The sequence below is a fragment of the Callithrix jacchus genome, chromosome 7, assembly GCF_049354715.1.
Source record: "Callithrix jacchus isolate 240 chromosome 7, calJac240_pri, whole genome shotgun sequence".
Classification (NCBI taxonomy): domain Eukaryota; kingdom Metazoa; phylum Chordata; class Mammalia; order Primates; family Cebidae; genus Callithrix; species Callithrix jacchus.
Genome location: NC_133508.1, coordinates 7,729,874 through 7,749,086, shown reverse-complemented (window position 1 = coordinate 7,749,086; position 19,213 = coordinate 7,729,874). Strand labels below are relative to the sequence as shown.

At 46.8% G+C, this 19,213-nt stretch overlaps 1 protein-coding gene and 1 long non-coding RNA gene across 2 annotated transcripts in view; one reads left to right on the top strand and one right to left on the bottom strand.

Annotated features, from left to right (window-relative positions):
• LOC144576865 (uncharacterized) overlaps window positions 1–8,549 on the top strand; it is an 82,150-nt gene extending 73,601 nt beyond the window's left edge. Inside the window, exon 3 of the long non-coding RNA XR_013519486.1 lies at window positions 7,465–8,549. This is a non-coding gene — a long non-coding RNA (uncharacterized LOC144576865). The remainder of the gene's footprint in view (window positions 1–7,464) is intronic.
• IL2RA (interleukin 2 receptor subunit alpha) overlaps window positions 1–17,889 on the bottom strand; it is a 58,899-nt gene extending 41,010 nt beyond the window's left edge. The window contains 1 exon segment of the mRNA NM_001257218.1: window positions 17,802–17,889. Within this exon segment, the coding sequence (NP_001244147.1) occupies window positions 17,802–17,865 (64 nt within the window). The 5' untranslated portion in view covers window positions 17,866–17,889.
• Between the last annotated feature and the right edge of the window lie 1,324 nt (window positions 17,890–19,213).

Below are 19,213 nucleotides of genomic sequence, written 5' to 3'. Positions count from 1 at the left end.
AATTTTATACACAAATATATACTGTTTCTTTTTGCAACTTGAGTTGCAATAACAAATATTTATTATTAAAATATATAATATGCTGTTTCTTTTTGCAAATTTGCTTGCAAAAAGAAACAGTATATTATATATCTATGTATAAATTAAAAAACAAGCCAGGCGTGTATATTGCATCAGGAGATACAGCCCAGGTTCAAGAGACCAATTACTGGAGGGGAAGAATGGGACTGGGTTGGACACAGAGGGAGTTTCACCATATCTATAGCATATATTTGTTCTTTTTTTTGTTTTTTGAGACTGAGTCTTGCTCTGTCACCCAGGCTGGATCTCGGCTCACTGCAACCTTTACCTCTTAGATTCAAGCAATTCTCCTGTCTCAGCCCTGCGAGAAGCTGGAATTACAGGTGCCCACACCACACCAGGCTAATTTTTGTATTTTTAGTACAGATGGGGTTTCACCATGTTAGTCAGGCTGATCTTGAACTCCTGACTTCAGGTGATCTGCCCGTCCCAGCCTCCCAAAGTGTTGGGATTACAGGCATGAGCCATCGCACACACGACAGCATGTATTTAAAATAAACGGAAAGACATGAAACAACCAAAATAAACCGGAAACATTTACTGACTCCTGATGGTGGACACGTGATGGTTCTATTCATCTTTGTGTTTTTCTGTATTGTTTGAAATTTTAGTAATCTTAAAATATTTATAGAACAAATAGGTTTTTCTTGCCAACCTCCCAAATGCTGATTCTTTACCAAAGCCTCTTCCAAAGGAATTGATGAGTTCAGGGCCTTTTCCTTCTGTCTGTGGATGTGGAAATTTATCAGAGAAAGCAAGCCCCTTTCCCCCAACTAAGCGGCAAGGCCACAGTGGGAAAGTCCATCTCCCAATTTTGTTTATTAAGTTAATCATCTGAATCACCTCTCAGTCCTTAGCAGCTGAATTCAACACAATAATTAAGCCTAGAGTCTCTTCCTAGAGTAGTAGGTGGTCGTGATACAGGACAGGTGAGCCCCAAGGTGGGGCTTAGCCCACCAGGGTTCTTAGCTTTTCCCGGAAAGAAATTCAGAGGCTAAGCAGTGGTAGAATAGAAGAAAACAGCTTTATTGAAGTGTCCATGTTACAGTTCTGGCTATGTTACAGCTCCGTGACTGCTTCTGCAGAGCAGGCTACCCCAGAGGCAGTTTTGCAGTCATATTTACACCTACTTTTAATTACCTGCAGTTTAAGGGAATTTCTGCAGTTTAAGTTTATGCAGAAATTTCTAGGTGAGGGGTAGTAACTTTTGGGTCCTCTGGTCACTGATATGGCAGGAACTCCTCAGTATTGCTATGGCAATGGTAAGCCGACATGGCACACTCATGGGCGTGTCTTATGGAAAGCTGCTTCTGCCCCAGTCCTGTTCTTGCTAGTCCTCAATTTGGTCCGGTGTCTGAGGCCTGCCTCCAGAGGGCCATGGTAGGTTCTGAATGAGTACTGGGTGTTGGCATTGGCACCGGTGCTGTTACCCATTGTTTGGTTCTTTCATTCAAACATTCACCTTGCTTGTTTCTTTTTTTTTCTTCTTCAAATTTTGACTTATTTACCGAATTAAAATAGTATTATGTATAAAACGGCCATCTATATGCAGAGCAATTTAATGCATCATAATATATAGAATTATCTTTACAAAGTCAGGATGCAAGATTTCATTCAGCAAGCACAAATGTTGAAGGAAATGCGGGAGAAGTTAAGTGCCTGTTTCAGGGCTTGGGGGGATTTAAGGGAGTCGCTGTCATCAAAGAAAAGTTGCCTGACCCCGGGGGGAAGGGAGAAGAAGGCCATGTGCTTCAAGGAGGAGATCGTGTTGCGCTTGGGCACATCTCTGTAGTAATTAGCACAGAAGCATTATGAATTATTTGTTATCTGACCCACAGTTTCTGAGGCCTGATTGGCTGGGTCAAGTAGTCAGAGTTTCCACAACCCAAAAATAAGTAGCTCACAGAGAAAGACCATTTTGGAGAACAACTGTGTCTCACTCAACTTATTAACCAAACCAAATGAAACAGAAAAAGATGGGGTGTGGGGTGGAGGGATCTAGTTCTTTTCTCCTTACTTAGAAGGGATAAAAGAAGCAGGGAACTAAAAATATCCCTACAAGCAGCTGCTGCTAAACCATCACACTTTGGGACCTCAAATGCTTCCGCAAATGAAATGTTGGGTGCTGGTTATTTTCTAATCCTGGGAGTCTTCTTGGTCGACAACAAGCTTCCGGGCATGAAAGAGTTAACCACAAGCTCACCACAGAATGTCAACCTGATTAAAATTAAAGAGTTATCAGATTTAAGAGGGGGAAGTAGAAACACACTCTTTTTCTTTCTCTGAAATCTAAAAGCAGTTTTTCCTCAAATCTTTAAGACCAATTTCTTGGGATGGAGTCATATTTTTAGTAGAAATATGCTAAATCGGTGACTCCTACCCACAGTCTTTTCTGCAAGGTAAGAGACTTTTCTGAGAAATTGGAGCAAGGAGCTGAGGAAATTTTCAACTCAACGGAATTTCCCCTGAGATTGTAAAGAAAGAAAGAATAAGTAAGTATAACTGACTTACAGGTAGAAACTTAAGAGGGAAACAGAAAAGAAGGAAAAGAAAAAGTCATCAAAAATGATGGCAGCCTCTGAAGTCACGATGCTAAGTGTTTCTCCTGGGAACTGAGGCCCAGATGGATTCAGGTGAGGGCTGGTCCTGTTGACACAAAACCTAATTGCGTCAGGCAGGCCAAGCCCACGTGTCCAAAACCCAGAGCTCCAGTAAGGGTTCCCAGCAGCCAGGCTCACTCTGCCCTGCTCCTCACCCATTTCCCAGGGTGGCTTCTCGTACCCCTTTTCCTTCCTGCTCCCAAGAATTCACTCAGTTTTATACAAGACACGAGTTGCGTAAACTGTGTGTTGTTGATAGGTGTCTCCCTTCCATGGAGAATGACAATCCAAATGTGGAAACACAGGGTGAAAACCACGGGAAGCAGGGAGCACTGATTGAGGTTCTGGGGTGCTGGGCCTTCAGATACTGCACGATATGCTCGTCTACTGTGATTTTGCTTAAGAAGGGTTCAGTAGCGACAAACAGCATCATGGAAGTATCAAATCCACAGGTGCTACCCCAGACACTGGGGAAGACAATGATATTTCAGGCACTGCGGGACTGCTGGGGTGGATGGCACAGAGCAGAGAGAAGGTTAAGGTTATAGGTTACGTGGTACCAAAAGCCCATGCCTGTGCTCCCGGGACTGCCCTCAGACACACAAATGCAACCTCAGGGCTTTTGCTGAGCTCAGATACTCCTGCAATGCGCATCCATACTGGGCTTCTTGGAGAGCTGAATTCCAAGGTGGCCACATTTCCTGAGGACATGGGAACTTAAGATGCAGGCGGGGAGCCTATGTCCTATTGGAAGGTTCAAAGCCTTCCTCAGCACAGTGCTGAGAAGATGCTGCTTTTTACTCGGGTGTAGGACAAGTTGTTACTAAGCCATAGAATGTTAACACTGAAAGGGGCAAAGACCCTCTCCATCTCTCTGCATGCTTGCATGGAGAACGTGTATGCATTGTGCAAGGACTCTCAAATCCCTGCACGTCCTGCGCATGCCCTAGCCCTGAGGACATGCTGGACCCTTGCTGATCTGCAGAAGGGGTAATCAGACCACATGGACACAGCCAGCCCACGGAACAACCCCCGTGCCAACAGCATTCCATCCCAACCTCATACCATGTGCTCAGCACCTGATGCTGTTGGGGTCAGAAGTGTGGCCTGTGCCACACCCAGAACGTAGGATGAACATAGAGGAAACACTAGGATGGCAGAGGCCATTTGTCACCTGGGGGGCCTCAGAAGCCACAGCACCAGAGGAGAGCTCAGGAGTCAGCCCGCTCCAAAGCATGCACCCTGCATCCTGCACGCTGTGCCTCCAGGCCACCGAGAACAGCAGCCACGGCAGTGAGGCGTGACACACGGCATGCCGGGCACGCAGGAGAGCTCACACGCGCAAATGCTCTCAGCTTCCCAGCCACGGATGAAGGGGCTTATTATGAATATGAAGGATAACTAACATTTTATTTTATTAGACATCACAATTCAAATATAATAAAGTATACAAATATAAATACATCATAAATGAAATATATAAAATACTATACCATATCTTGTGAAATTATCTTATATGATAAATAATAACTATATAACTATATAATAAGCAATTAAGATGTTATATAAAGTACTATAGTACACTCATTAATAGAATTAGTATATTATATAATATAAATATTTCATAAATAAAAGACATCATACAGTACTAGAGTGTAATAATTTGGTTAAAATGATTATTTATGCAGTAATTAATTATGAGATGATGTCTTCTTCTCATCTCTATTCTACAGAGGCAGGAACTAAGGCACAGAGACCCAGGCAGCCTGACGAGCACGTACTCTTAGCCATGAGTGTCTGCCTGTCCTCCCGCCTTTCCTTCCTCATGTGCTGGCTGTATCCTGCTCCTGAGGCTCTGACCCTCAACTGCCCTTGTCATGTGTCTGTCCTGCGTCACAGGACGGCTGTCATGGGAGTCCTGGGGGCAGGCGGTGAGTAAGCAAGAAGGGTTGCTGGCGTTCAGAGATTTTAGAAGTTGGAGCTGCCAAATATTTAGGCTGGATTAGATCATGGAGGACAGAAAGGAAGAAATGAGGATTTTGCTCAGATTTCCTGGGCAATGGGGAGGATGGGATACTATTTATTGAAATAGCAAAGAGAGCAGAAAGCGCAGGTCCGGGAAGGAAGGACAGTTTTGGAAGTGTAGACTGAGCAGCCTGTCAGGCATCCACACAGAAAGTCCGAGGGAAGGGTCTTTGGCCATGCAGACTAGAAGTCCAGCAAGTCACGTTTAATGAGCACCTACTCTGCGCTGGTCACTTTAGGCAGGCTAGCTTATGTAGCCTTACAATGCCCAGCAGGGTCTGTGTCATTCCCATGTTATATGAACAGAAGCTGAAGTCCACCAAGGCTAGGAACCTGCCCTCATGGACACCCATGGAGGTTACTCAGTGGCCCACGGGTTTGCCTTTATGCGTCCCTTCATTCTTTACATGAGCCCAGTGCTGTCTCTCCAAAGTACAAGTATGAGACCCCTCTAGGATGTTCTGTTCCTTCCAGGACAGTTTAAACCCAGCGACGTGACAAGGCTCCAAGACACAGCTCATGCCCAGCCTCGGAACCCCCACTTCTGCCACGAGCCCGAGCGCTCCTGCCTTGCATGGCTCTTGGAGCTCATCTCGTGTTTTGCCTTGGGTCTTGCTCATTGTATTAGTTGGGGTTCCCCAGAGAAACAAAACCAATAGGATGTATGTGAGAACATTTATAATGGGAATTGGCTCACTCCATTATAGAGGCTGAGAAGTCCCACAAGATGCCAGCTGGAGCTGGATGATTAGGAAAGCTGGTGGTGTGGCTCAGTCTAAGACTGAAGACCTGAGGACCACAGTGCCCACTGCTGTAAGTCCCAGAGTCCAAAAGCTGGAGAACCAGGAGTGCCACTGTCCACGAGCAGGAGAAGACGGTGCCCCAGCCTGCACAGAGCATGCCACCGTCCTCTGCCTTCTTGTTGGACAGAGCATGCCACCGTCCTCTGCCTTCTTGTTGGACAGAGCATGCCACCGTCCTCTGCCTTCTTGTTCTGTTCTGGCCCTCTGTGGTTGGATGATCTTCACCACACTGGTGAGGGCGATTTTCTTTACTCTGTCTACCAACACAAAATGTACCCAGTCTGTTTGATTCAAATGCCAGTGTCTCCTGGAAACACCCTCACAGACATACCCAGAGAGGATGTTTTGCCAGCTCTCTGGGCATCCCTTAGCCGAGGTGAGATGACACATTACAAGGAGCCATTATGCTCACGCACACTTCCTAATGCGTTTCTACCTTCTTAACTCCTGCTTGCCATGAAGGTCTCCCACTGGCTGCCATCTTTCTCTAGGAAGCCTCTGGGACCTTCCCCTGTCTGGGCTTTGCGGCATTTCTCTGCAGTCCCAGACTTTGTTCCCTTTTATTTATGCACACTCACCATACTGTATCTGTCTCACTCCCACCACCTTCCTAGCCAGCAGAGAATGGCATGCCAAGGCTTTCATAAAGGAAAGTAGAAATTCACAAGTCCAAGCTAGAGTTTGAATTCAAGCCTACCAACTTTCCAAATTCGTAAGACTTTTCCATTCTCTCAAGATGCTTTTCTGGCTGGGAAAAATTCCTGTAGGTAGACGAGACAGGGAGGATTATGGAGGGGGGTGTTCCCGGGACTCCAGCTTTGAAATCACAAATGAGGATGTTCCTTTTGAAGGACAGGAGGAGACCTGCTGGCCAAGGTATGCTATGTGCTGAGGGAACAGTCTTGGCTGGAGAGCATATTGTGTGCCAGGCAGAGGAGGTGGCAAAGTGCTCCTGAGGCAGCTTTCAGGGGAGATTAACTTGGGGATGAATCACAGGGTGGCTGAAAACCAGAGCCTTAGAGCCTGCCTAGGAAGCTCAGGAGATGAACGGTGCCTGTTGACAGCTTGCTTCCTGTGTCCGGCCTGAGCGTATGGATTCTGCTCAGATCCACTGACTCCTTGCTTTCTTGGGAGAGAGATTTACTGTCTCATGGTCTCAGTTTCCTCATCTGTAAAATAGGAATGGTAGCCGGGCGTGGTGGCTCACGCCTGTAATCCCAGCACTTTGGGAGGCTGAGGCCGGTGTCACTTGAGGTCAGAAGTTTGAGACCAGCCTGGCCAACATGGTGAAACCCCATCTCTACTAAAAATAGAAAAATCAGTCTGGCATGGTGGCAGGTGCCTGTAATCCCAGCTACTTGGGAGGCTGAGGCATGAGAAATCGCTTGAACCCAGGAGGCAGGGATGAAATTTCGTCACTGCACTCCAGCCTGGGCGACAGAGCGAGACTCTGTCTCAATAAAAGTGTGTGTGTGGGGCGGGGGGAAGGGTGCTAACACTCCCCATCTCCTGGGGGGCTGTGAGGAAGGGGAGATCACAGAGGCAGAGCACGCAGCTCGGCCTCCTGGCCTGGGAGGGCTCCGCAGCTGGGATCCCTCTGCAGGAGAGGAAGAGGAGGATGGGGGCCCTGGCTGCAGGTCCTCTGCACTGGATCCAAAGCTGGCGGAGGAGAGAGACGCCGGGAGAGGGAAAGTGAAACTGACGGTCCGGTGGGTGAAAGGCAGTGAAAGCCCAAAGTGCAGTAAACTAGGGACCAGCTCCTAGAGCCAAAAGGCTCACCCTGCGGTGAGTGCTGAGAGCACCACCAAGTCTGGAGAAACAGCTCTTTTATTCTCGACCCCTCTCCCCACCCCCCACCTTTTTTTTTTTTTTAAAGGTAACTGTTTTTTTTTTTTGCTTTCCACTTAAAATAAGGAGTTTTCTCCTTTACAAAAGTTCTTTTTGTTCTAAATCAGGCTCAAAACAGATGTGCCGCCACAAGGACCGGAAGCAGAGACCACACCGGTGCTCAGCTGGGTTGCAGGCTCTGCTGGGGGAAGCCACCAGGCCAGTCCCCAGCCAGCGACATGTCACGCACGCAGCCGGGTGTCATCCCCAAAACTCCCGGGAAACTCTCGGGGCGCCGGGGCAGGAAGAGGCTGACGTCAACTTAAACTCTGGGGACTTCAAACGAAACTTTTAGAATGATTCCTTTGCCCTTTACTTGGTAACGTAATAAACTGATCTTTCTCTGAAAAGATGGGCCAATTTGCTTCAAAGGGCTCATTTCATGAGGAAAACACACACACACGCGCGCACACGCACACGCGCGCACACACACACATATCTTTTTCTTTTTCTTTTTTTTTTTTTAGACAGAGTTTTGCTCTGTCACCCAGGCTAGAGTGCAGTGGCACGATCTCGGCTCACTGCAACCTCTGCTTTCAGGTTCAAGCATTCTCCTGCCTCAGCCCCACCAAGAGCTGGGATTACAGGCTTCTGCACCATGTCGGGCTAATGTTTGTATTTGTAGTAGAAATGGGGTTTCACCATATTGGCTAGGCTGGTCTCAGACTCCTGACCTCAGGTGATCTGCCCACCTCAGCCTCCCAAAGTGCTGGGATTACAGGCATGAGCCACCACACCCAGCTACATATATGTATATGTTTCTCTCTCTGTGTGTGTCTCTGTATATGTATTCTTAAAGAAACATTGCTGCTTTGCTACAAAGTGCATGATAATGTAAACTGGATGAATATGATTCCTTCCTCCCTTCCTTGGAGAGGTCACAGACTTTCAGGATTGGAGAATGGTTCACACGCACGTGCATGGGGCAGTTGGTCAGAGCTGTCTATTATTAAAGGTGCTTCTGGAACCCTTGGGGAATGTGGGCACTAGTGAACAGCTTGTTATAAAGGAATTGCAACACTTCCACTTGAAATAGTCCCATTGTCCCTGTAAAGGAATTTCTTGAGCAAAGGGAAACTGTACGTTCTCTGTCTACATTAAGTTCAAAATGAGTGGTGTTTGGCTTTCATAATTTTAGTAGTTGATGACAAAACAATGCTCTCTGCTGTCCTCTCTGCGCCTAACGTGATGTGAATGAGGCGGTCCTGATGTGTGCTGTGCTGGTTTTGTGGGGGATGAACATCGATCTGTGCGTTCCGTCGACGCCTTTAAACTTCTATCTCAGCACTTAGCCTGTGTGATAACCGTCTGTGCAGAGGTCAAGGACGGGCTCTCATTCATCTCTGTCTCAAACCCTGTCCTCAACACACGGCAGTTGCTCAACAAACACTTGCTGAATGAATGAATGCACAAAGGAACGAACAAACCCAAGACCGGGAAGTTCCTGCCACTCAAGAAGTCGTTTCCGATCACGCTGATTTCCCCCCTTCCTCCTGTACCCCCAACCATCTGCTACCCCTACTGCTGTAGCAACTTCTTCTCTCGGTAAACCTTCTCGGGAGAGAACGTGCCCCCTTGTCATGCCTCAGAGGCACACACCTATCCTTGCCTTTGTTTTTTTATTGCTGAGAGTACAGAAAGCAGCGGCTTCTGAAGGAGGTATCTATTTTGGTCCCAAACAGAAAAGAGTGGGTGATTCTGTGGGCAGAGGTGGCAATTCCTGAAGGTGGTGTGGTGACTCACACCTGGAGGTGCTCAGAATTTCCTCTGTTTTGTGGCTGCTGGGGCAGGTGCGACAGTGCCGCTTTCTCTAAAGCTGATCCATGCTGCTCTGGGGGTAGAAGGAGGACTGCAGAGAACAGCAGGACCTGGAGAACCCAGACCCCAAGGACCAGATGGGCCGCAAACCATCCTGCAGGAGGCTGGCTGCTCCAGCAGCGTGAGGAGCGCCGCGCAGCTCTGTGGGTGCTGCCTCACTCAATGCACCTGGGGCTGGAGGAGCAGTGGCATTACTCAGAGCCTATTACTTCACCTTTGTCAAAACCAAAAATAACTCTCCTGCTCACATGGCACCTTCGTCTTTTGACCTTTAGCAGGAGGAAAGAAGACAGGTTCTGGAATGAGACCGCCTGCTTCTGATCCTGGCCCCTTCCTCATAGGGCTGTATCGGGCGACCTATTTAACCTCTGTAAGCCTCAGTTTGCCAGGCATATAACGGGGAAAATCATATGACCTACTTTATTTTGAGAATTAACCGAAGTAATACTATGTCTTAACATAACACCCGAAAGGTCGCATTAGGCAATGGGCATCCACTGTCGCGGTTCTAGTTAGTATTCAAAGGTTTTCTGGAACAAAGTTTAAAGCAAATAAGCCTGAGAGGAAAAATAGGTAACAGTATCAGAGTTGCTGCATGGCCGGCTTTAACCAGCCATCCGTTCCCTGGTCCACAGCTTTGCTCACCTCCCTTTCCTACCAAAGGAAATCAGGGGCTGTTGGTGGCAGTCCTATCTTCCACACTCTAGGATAAAGGGACCGATGGCTTCCATACAACTTCCTTATTTAAAATTAATTATCATTTTACAAAATAGAGGTGGGGTCTCACTATGTTGCCCAGGCTGGTCTCAAACTCCTGGGCTCAAGGGATCCTCCCCTCTCGGCCCCCCACAGTGTTGGGATTATAGGCATGAGCCACTGCACCCAGCTGCAGCTTCCTTCTTATCCTTCCTTCCTTCCTTCTTAGCAGTTTAAAACACTGCTCTTTCTTCTTTTGGGAAAAAATGACTCAATTGCTGTGAGTCCAATTGCACCAGCTCATTCCTGCACTACGTGCAGCATGGGAGGAAAAAGCCTGGGACAGGCAGGGACGTGGGCCAGGAGCTCGTCTGGCCACACCTTCCACCATGGGCAGGCCCCTCCGCTGGCACAGGATGTGAATACTTCTGATCCGTATCTTGCCCGTTCCTTTTCCTCCTAGCATACTGACCTTCCAGTCAACCCCACCCATGCCACCCACACACTTTGTTGCCTTGAAGTTTCCTGCCACCTGAAGCCCTCCTGTGTGCAGGATGCCTGGATCTGGCTCAAGGGCTGCAGGCAGAGCTGTTGGTCAAAAGCCCCCTGGGAACTGGCTGGGGATGGGAGTCGGGGAGTGGGCTGTCTGGACTGAAGCACTGGGACTCCAGCCTTGTGGTGTGCACGTGGCTGGGGCTGGGTCAGGGAAAAATGTGGAGTTAGGGAAACAAGACCCAAGACTTCTTTGGCTGCCATCCAGGGTCATGTGGTGCTGGCCATCCTAGTGATCACTGACCCATTGCACCAAGGACATCTGCTGGGGGCCAGTGACACCTGCAGAGACTGCAGGTTGAAGCAAGGTGAGAAGCAGTTGCATGCCATCTCTCTGAGCAAAAGTATTCGTTTTTGTCTGAGAATCTTTAGTCACCTGAGACTCATTTTTCTTGGCACACACCCAAAACTGCATGTGTGTTGAAACATGGCTCATTATGTAGTGGTCCTCGTCAAGCACCTCATCTCTCTAACTGGTCAGGTCACTACTCGTGGAACATGGTCCAAATATAGGACTCCAGAAAAATCACTAGAAAACACCATCCTCCAGCCCTTCTCCTGATAGGAGCTGACCGTTCAGAGCCAGGAGGTCCCAGGCCACATTCTCTGAGAACTTTTTTTTCTAGTTCTCCAGGTAGCATGTTGCTCTCCCTGTTCTGATCATTCATGGCATTCTTTGCAGTATTGGATCTTTCCCAGATTGTTTTTCCCTTTTTCTGATTTTTTTTAAGAGACAGGGTCTCACTATGTTGCCCAGGCTGGTTTTGAACTCCTGGGCTCATGTGATCCTCCTGCCTTGGCCTCCCGAAGTGCAGGGATTACAGGCGTGAACTATCGCGCTCAGCCTATTTTCTCATTTCAATCACGAGTTCTGTGTGGTTAGAAGCAATGCATATTTCTTCTCTGACATGATAGCCTCGTTACTTAAAATGGGGTTTGTGCACCAACAACATAGGCCTCACGTGGAATCTGTTTTCACCAGAGTCTTAGGTGCTAACCCCAGACCTCCCGAGTCAGAATTTGCTTCATGACAAGATCCCTGAATGATCTCTAAATGCACTAGAGGTTGAGAAGTACTGTTGAGCACACCTGTTCCCAGTGAATAGAAATGAGGTAATTGAATCAAACCAACCGGGAAAATCATTATTCCACCTTTCGAACTTGGTGAGTTTCAGTCCTAAGTGCAATATGGAAGCGTGCGAGGACCTGGAAGAGAAGGTATTGTGACGTTCGGTTCTGGTCCCCAGAGCGTCTGCTTAATTTGTCTTCATTAGTCTTGGATCTCAGTTTTTAAAGCATCCGGGATGCACACTCTAATGTACAGCCGGCGTGTTGAATCATTACTCGTTCCCAGTGGGAACTGTGTTTTCTTTTTGACAGAAGCAAACCCCAGAGTCGCTTTGAGATCAGTCAAAAAACTGAATAATCTTAGAGTGGAAAATACTTCTAGAGACGATTATATTATTGTTTTCCCCTAAATGAGTGAGTTACTTCAGAATACGGCGGAGGATTCTGTGGGGGATATCGGCAAACGCTGTTGACTTACTTAGGGAAGGGAGCCACTCAGCCGATGTTTTGTTTCCCGTGTTAAACCGTGAGCACAAGAGGACAAGAGCTGGAATCTTCCTCTCTGTAATCCTCATGCATGAATGGCTGGAGGAAGGAATATCACTGAGAATCCAGGTAAGGATGTGCAGGGAATATTGAGGTGATATTTAAGAGGACTGGATTCTAGTTCAGCTTCTATGTGAACTCTTTCAGTGAAGAAGGTCTTAAAGCTTTTAGAAGTAATCAACTGAATTAAGATTCTCTTTTCAGCTGGGCACAGTGGCTCACACCTGTAATCCCAGCACTTTGGGAGGCCCAGGCCGGTGGATGGCTTGAGGTTCAGAGTGTAAGACCAGCCTCGGCAACATAGCAAAACCCATCTCTACTAAAATTACAAAAACGAGCCAGGTGTGGTGGTGCTCACTTGTAATCCCAGCTACTCAGGAGGCAGAGGCAGGAGAATCACTTGAGTCCAGGAGGTAAAGGTTGCAGTGAGCTGAGTTAGCACCATCAAACTCCAGCTTGGGTGACAGAGTAAGACTCTGTCCAAAAAACAAAACAAAGATTCTCTTTTCTCTTCTCTCAGGAAAAGACCTGGGATAGAGAAAAGAGACGGATTCCCACTCATGTAAAAGTTCTCCTGTTCATCCCCAAGGATGTTGTTTAAGGGGAAAAATTCCTACACAAGCAAACAAACAGCAGAAGACCTGTCCTCCTTGTCCAGGGCGGGAGCATGGTGGGCCACCTGCTGCTCCCTAGGCACTACTGTGTCTTGGCTCACAGGAGCCTCTCTCCCTGAAATTGATTGAAATTAATTGGTCCCTTGGGGCTCCCTTCCCATGTCATCCTCATGAAGCCTTCTCTGATAGCCCCACGCTCAGTAGATGTTACCATATATGACTTGTGTTACTATTACTATTTCAATGCGTTTCTCCGCCTCACCAGCTTATGACTCTCTCAAGGATCAGGAGTATGTCTTGCTCATTTTTACATGTCCTATGGTATTGAAAAGGAGCATAAGAGGTACTGGATAGATGTTGAGAATTGAGTTAGTGGAGTTTTTGCCTTGACACCTGCAACTGCAGCGATTACAGAAGCAGCGGGTCACACTTGGGTGCAGGACAGTACCGCTTCAGAGCTGGAAATAACCCACGGTGAGACATCAGGCTTGGGTGCATTGACACACAAAACTCACTCAATGCTGACTCTGCCAGTATGTCTTCATTTGGGAAACTTTTTCATCCAAAATCTCCCCAGCTTGAAAATGCCTTTTAAGCAGAGCATATTTTATTTCCTTTCCAGAATCCTTGACATAGAGTGGTGGAGCTGGAAGGGAGTTTCAACATCCCAGGGTGGACCTCCTCATTTTACAGAAGGAAATCTGTCAAACACTCACACCCTCACCATGTCTTCTTGGTGGTTGGCCCATGCTTCCTACGAGGTTTGCTTTCCTGCTGATTCTATTCCCTGTGACCTCGGGCAACATGCCTCATTTCCTGAGGGAATTCTCGCTTTATCTGCAAAGTTTCTGCTCATTCTGGGGCAAGTAGAGGAGCGGGGAAGGAGCGTGAACAGCTGCCATGTTGAGGGACTGCCTGCCTTGATGATGTCCATAGCTAGCAGAGGAATGACCCCAACAAATAATCACAAAGAGGGTTGGGCAGGGTGGCTCACGCCTGTAATCCCAGCACTTTGAGAGGCCGAGGTGGGGGCGATCACCTGAGGTCAGGAGATCAAGACCAGCCTGACCAACATGGTGAAACCCCATCTCTACTAGAAATACAAAAATTAAGGCCGGGCACGGTGGCTCAAGCCTATAATCCTAGCACTTTGGGAGGCTGAGGCGGGTGGATCACGAGGTCAAGAGATCGAGACCATCCTGGTCAACATGGTGAAACTCCGTCTCTACTAAAAATGCAAAAAAAAAAAAAAAAAAAAAAAAAAATAGCTGGGCATGGTGGCGTGTGCCTGTAATCCCAGCTGCTCAGGAGGCTGAGGCGGGAGAATTGCCTGAACCCAGGAGGCAGAGGTTGCGGTGAGCTGAGATCGCGCCATTGCACTCCAGCCTGGGTAACAAGAGCGAAACTCCGTCTCACACACACACAAAAAATTAACCAGGCGTGGTAGCGCACACCTGTAATCCCAGCTGCTCACAGAGGCTGAGGCAGGAGAATCACTTGAACCCCGGACGCAAAGGTTGCAGTGAGCCAAGATCTCGCCACTGCACTCCAGCCTGGGTGACAGAGTGAGACCCTGTTTCAAAAACAAAAACAAAACAAAATAAAACAAAACAAAAACCCAATTACAAAGAGGTATAAAGAATACCCAAGGCTTTAGGCAAAAATCAGTCTAGGAATATTTCTCTGAGGGCAGTGGGATGGAGTAACCGAGTCACAGAGTCCACCAACCTCTCTATATTAGCAGCTCTAACCGACGCATTTGTGAAGCTCATTCTTTTGGTGTAGAATTGTGAAGTCAATTTTTTTCTTTTTCAAGTCTCACATCTAAAATGAAGGCTACGCACAGGTGATTTACCAAAGTGCCTATTTAAGGAAAGTAGCAACTGTCTGTTTTATGAAGTGCCCCAGTGTTCAGGAAACCCTACAGCTTCAAGGCATGTCATGAAGATGAATGAGGTAATAGTTGCAATAATACTTTGGGACCTCAAGAAGTCGAAAGATTAAATGTGAAGGGCTGAACATTTTGTGTTTGGCTGACAAAGGTGAAGATGGGAAATTCCATTGTGGGCAGTTGTCTTTACAAGAAGGGATAGTTACACAAACACATCATCTCAATGTGTTTCCACACTGTTTTATATATATACATATGTTTTCGAGTCTAGAGGATAAAGATTTGATCACAGAATTCCTAGAATGAAAGAAAGATGATCAAGGGACACATAAGCTCTCAGAATTTCCACAGTTCTGAGAAATGTGCCTTCAATAACGTGCCATATTGGTAACAGCAGGAGAATTCTCTTTCTGACCACATCCCAGGACCCAGTAATATAGAGACTAAAAACACTCAAGTTGACTAACATGTCCTCATAAACCCTCGCCACGTTAAATGGTGGCTTTGGAAATTTTCAGAATGAAAATCTGCCCTTATGAATCAGCTAGAAATTGCATCTGTTGACAGTGTGATTTCATTAGAGGACTCTCACCCTGAGGAATAAAAAGACTGATTTGCTTCCACACTGAGTTCTTCTTGGAGAAAGAAGGTCTGTGATGAGATGGTTTCCTACCCTGGAGGGATGCCTGAGAATTCCTGTTGATAACAGAAACTATCCATGTCATTGTCTTTGGCCACTGGGTCCTCGTTTGCCTCATGATTGGACTATTTTGAGAGCCTCATGACCTGTCACTGTGCACCTGATCTCTCTCCACTCTATGCCAGTATCATCTCCATAAAGCTCTGATCCCTGTTTGCAGTGAGCGGAAACAACAATCCAGGGAGACCAGGTTCAAACCCTGGCACTGTCACTGCCTGTGCGAGTCTGAGTTTTGGGTTTTTCTTCATCTAGGGGATCATGACATCCATATTGCAAAGTGACTATAAAGATTACAATAAGACACATACCTGGCACGTAGGACGTACTTTATAAATTATAACTTTAAATTTTCTTGTGGTTCTTTATTACCTACTAAGTGAAGTTAAGAAGTTATAACTAGGAGAATTCTCTTTCTGACCACATCCCAGGGGCTCAGTAATACAGAGACTAAAAATGCCCAATCCAAACTTTCCAGTTTGAATTCCCCACACCCCCATCTGCCCTGTCCAGCGCAGGAGCACCGTGGAGCACCTGCAGCTCCCTAAAGCACTGCTGTGTCTTGGCTCATAAGGGTCTCTCTCCCTGGAATCTCACTGATGGAAATGCATGGTCCCTTGGATCCCCCATTACACGTCACCCTCAGGAAGCCTTCTCTGGTAGCCCCCACTCCGTAGATCTTACCACCCTCTAGCTGATATTACTATTATTATGTCCAAGCTTTTCTCCTCCTCGCCAGGTGATGAATTGCTTACGGGTAGGGACTATGTCTCCCTCATTTTTGTATTTCCTACAGTGTTGAGGGGCACATGGGGTATGGACAGGTGTTGAGATTAGAGTGAAAGAGTCCTGATGGAACTCTACCTTCCCTGCCCCCACCAAGACCATTCAGACCCCTGGATTAGTCACCAGTGGCTGGAAATAACACAAGTTTACTTCAAATGTGTTTCCCAGGCAGAACGTGACTAATTGTAAAGATTTTGCTGTTCTAGCTTGGATTGAGTTAGCGAAGACGCTGTGGAGGTAGAAATCACACTAAAAACCTTCCTGAAAGTATGCCCTCTTGATAAGAATGACACGATGGACTCTGAGGACTCAGGGGAAAGAGTGGGAGGTGGGTGAGGGATGAGAGACCACACACTGAGTACAGCGCACATGCTCGGGTGATGAGTGCACCAAAATCTCACAAATTCCCACTAAATAACTCATTCATGTAGCCAAACACCACCTGTCCTCCGAAAGCCTATTGAAATAAAGCATATATAATAAATAAATAAAATGCCCTCTTTAAAGACATTGCTACATCTGGGCCAGCACACAGCCCAGCACGACTTGGCCACTTCCCCTGAACAAGCCAGCAGACTCCTCAGAGGCGTCATCATCTTTCATTTCTTAGTAGGTTATTTCTGCAGCCGGTCAGCATTCTACTTCTTGCCATTATGAACCTTCAAAAAAATGTATAAACTTTCATATCTGTCTTCCTGAGTAAACAAAGGGAAGACATTATTAGAAAATTCACACTCAATTAGGAAGAGTGGTTTGAGGTAGAAGTTGGTGGTTTTTTATTTCTTTAAAAAAAAATCTCGGCCAGGCGCAGTGGTTCATGAACTCTGGGAGGCCAAGGCGAATGGATCACTTGAGCCCAGGAGTTCAAGACCAGTTTGGGCAACATGGCAAAACCCCATCTCTATGAAAAAATCAATTAGCCAGGCGTGGTGGCGTGTGCCTGTAGTCCCAGCTGCTCAGGAGGCAGAGGTTGCACTGAGCCAATATCACGCCCCTGCACTCCAGTCTGGGTGACAAAGACCATGTCTCAAAAAAAAAAAAAAAACAAAAAAAACTTTGAGAAAACCCATTTGAAAGAAGGAATGAAATTTAAGATTTGCATATATAAACAAATATGCAAATACATATCATGTGTATACATAGGAATATGAGAAGCAGTCATATTCTAAAGGTGAGTATGCATATTTGAAAAAAATTCTGCAAAGTTTCCCTTGTAAGGAAATTCCTAGGTATTATTTCCTGAGGCAGTAAAGCAAGGCATCCATCCTTGAAGCTAAACTTTTCTGAGATCTTAAATTATCCCAGTATTTGATATATGAGCACTGACATCTCCAGCAACTTAACCTGAACTTAAAGAGCTTCCTGAGAGCCCCTTAGCTGACGCGTGGAGTGCAGAGAATAAAAGGAAATTCACTGAAGAATAAAAGATAACTTCTTGAGGAACCTGCTCATCAGGGCCCTGGTAACATCCAAATATCATGTCACACTATTTGTCCCAGAATTAATTGTCAACGACCGTGAGTGACAGGAGAACCTAATGCTATTTCAGGATCTCTTGACAGACTGAGGAACACTGAGGCATAACCCGGAGTCCCTGTGGGTCAAGGGCAAGAGGTGGAACCCAAGATTCAACTCCCTTCTAGGAACCATCTGCTTGGGGCTCCCTCTGGTTCTGTGGCTGGGAGAGGGACGCCCATCAGCCTTCCCGGAATTCCGGGGGCACCCACAGGCCCTTACCTGCCTGGCAGCAGGGAACCATGATGAACGTGAGCAGTCCCCACATCAGCAGTTGTGAATCCATCTTCCTGACCCCTGGGAGCAGCCGGGGCAGTCAAGAGGAGGCCTTTCTCTGCAGAAGGCCCAGTTGTGGTCAGCCTTTTCTTGGCATCGCGCTGGGAGGATGTGGGATGGGAAGATCAGTCCGCCTGGACTGTCACCCCTGTGGGCCCATCAAGTGTCTATCGGAGTCAGGAGTTGCTCTCTTTAAGCATCGGGCTTAAAAGGAAACTGCCTCGCACTCTATTCTCTCATCTCAAATATAGGAAGTGTTTTTTTCTTTTTTGATGACAATATAGTTTGCGGTAATGTTTCAAACCAGGTTTTTTTCAAGTTCAATTGCTGGAGGTGTGAACCGGGGTTGATGAGAAGGATCAAGCTTCATTTATGAATCCTTTCTTCAGCTACGCCCACAAAGGGAGAGGGAGATTCCCCTGCCGTTGAAGGTAGGGTGAGCAAGCACTTCTTGGCAGTGGTCTCGCCCAGCACTTTGCAAACTGAGTCCTCCCCCAGGGCTACAGCTTCCTGGGGAGTCAGCAGGGGCCACCTGGGATGAAGGAGTGAAATCCTGCCAAGATCCTGGTCATGCAGCCTCCAATATTCAAATAATGGGGAAGGATGCAGCAAACCCATGAGTCCTGAGAATTCATAAATAATCCCCCATGACTTACAGTCTGTGAACTATAAATGAGCCATTATCATCTCACCACCATGCCCTGGGCTCCTGAAAGTGCACTGTCATTTTATAACGTGTTTTGCTTCCAGATTTGTCTTTCTCTTAAAGGATCATGCAAAAAGTGGGCTTTGGTTTTAAACTTTGGATTTTTGTAAAATTCAGTCTTGTTTATGACCTGAGTGCTCTTCTGATAATTGTGAAATGGTTGACGGTTTTGCTCCCTGGAAGTTTGTCTCAAACTTAAAGCCATTGGATAGTTAGAGCAAAACACAGTTGTTTAAATACTAGAAAGCAAGCAAAGATATTGACAAAAAGAAAATCATCCAGGCAAGCAAAGGAATTCATGCTTCCAAAACGCATCACGTCAGCTGGGCCTGGTGGCTCATGCCTGTAATCACTTTGGGAGGCCAAGGTGAGTGGATCACCTGAGGTTTGGAGTTTGAGACCGGCCTGGCAGACATGGTGAAACCCCAGTCTCTATTAAAAAAAAAAAATACAAAAATTAGCCAGGCGCAGTAGAACACGCCTACAATCCCAGCACTTTGGGAGGCCAAGGTGAGTGGATCACCTGAGGTTTGGAGTTTGAGACCAGCCTGGCAGACATGGTGAAACCCCGGTCTCTATTTAAAAAAAAAATACAAAAATTAGCCAGATGCAGTAGAACACGCCTATAATCCCAGCACTTTGGGAGGCCAAG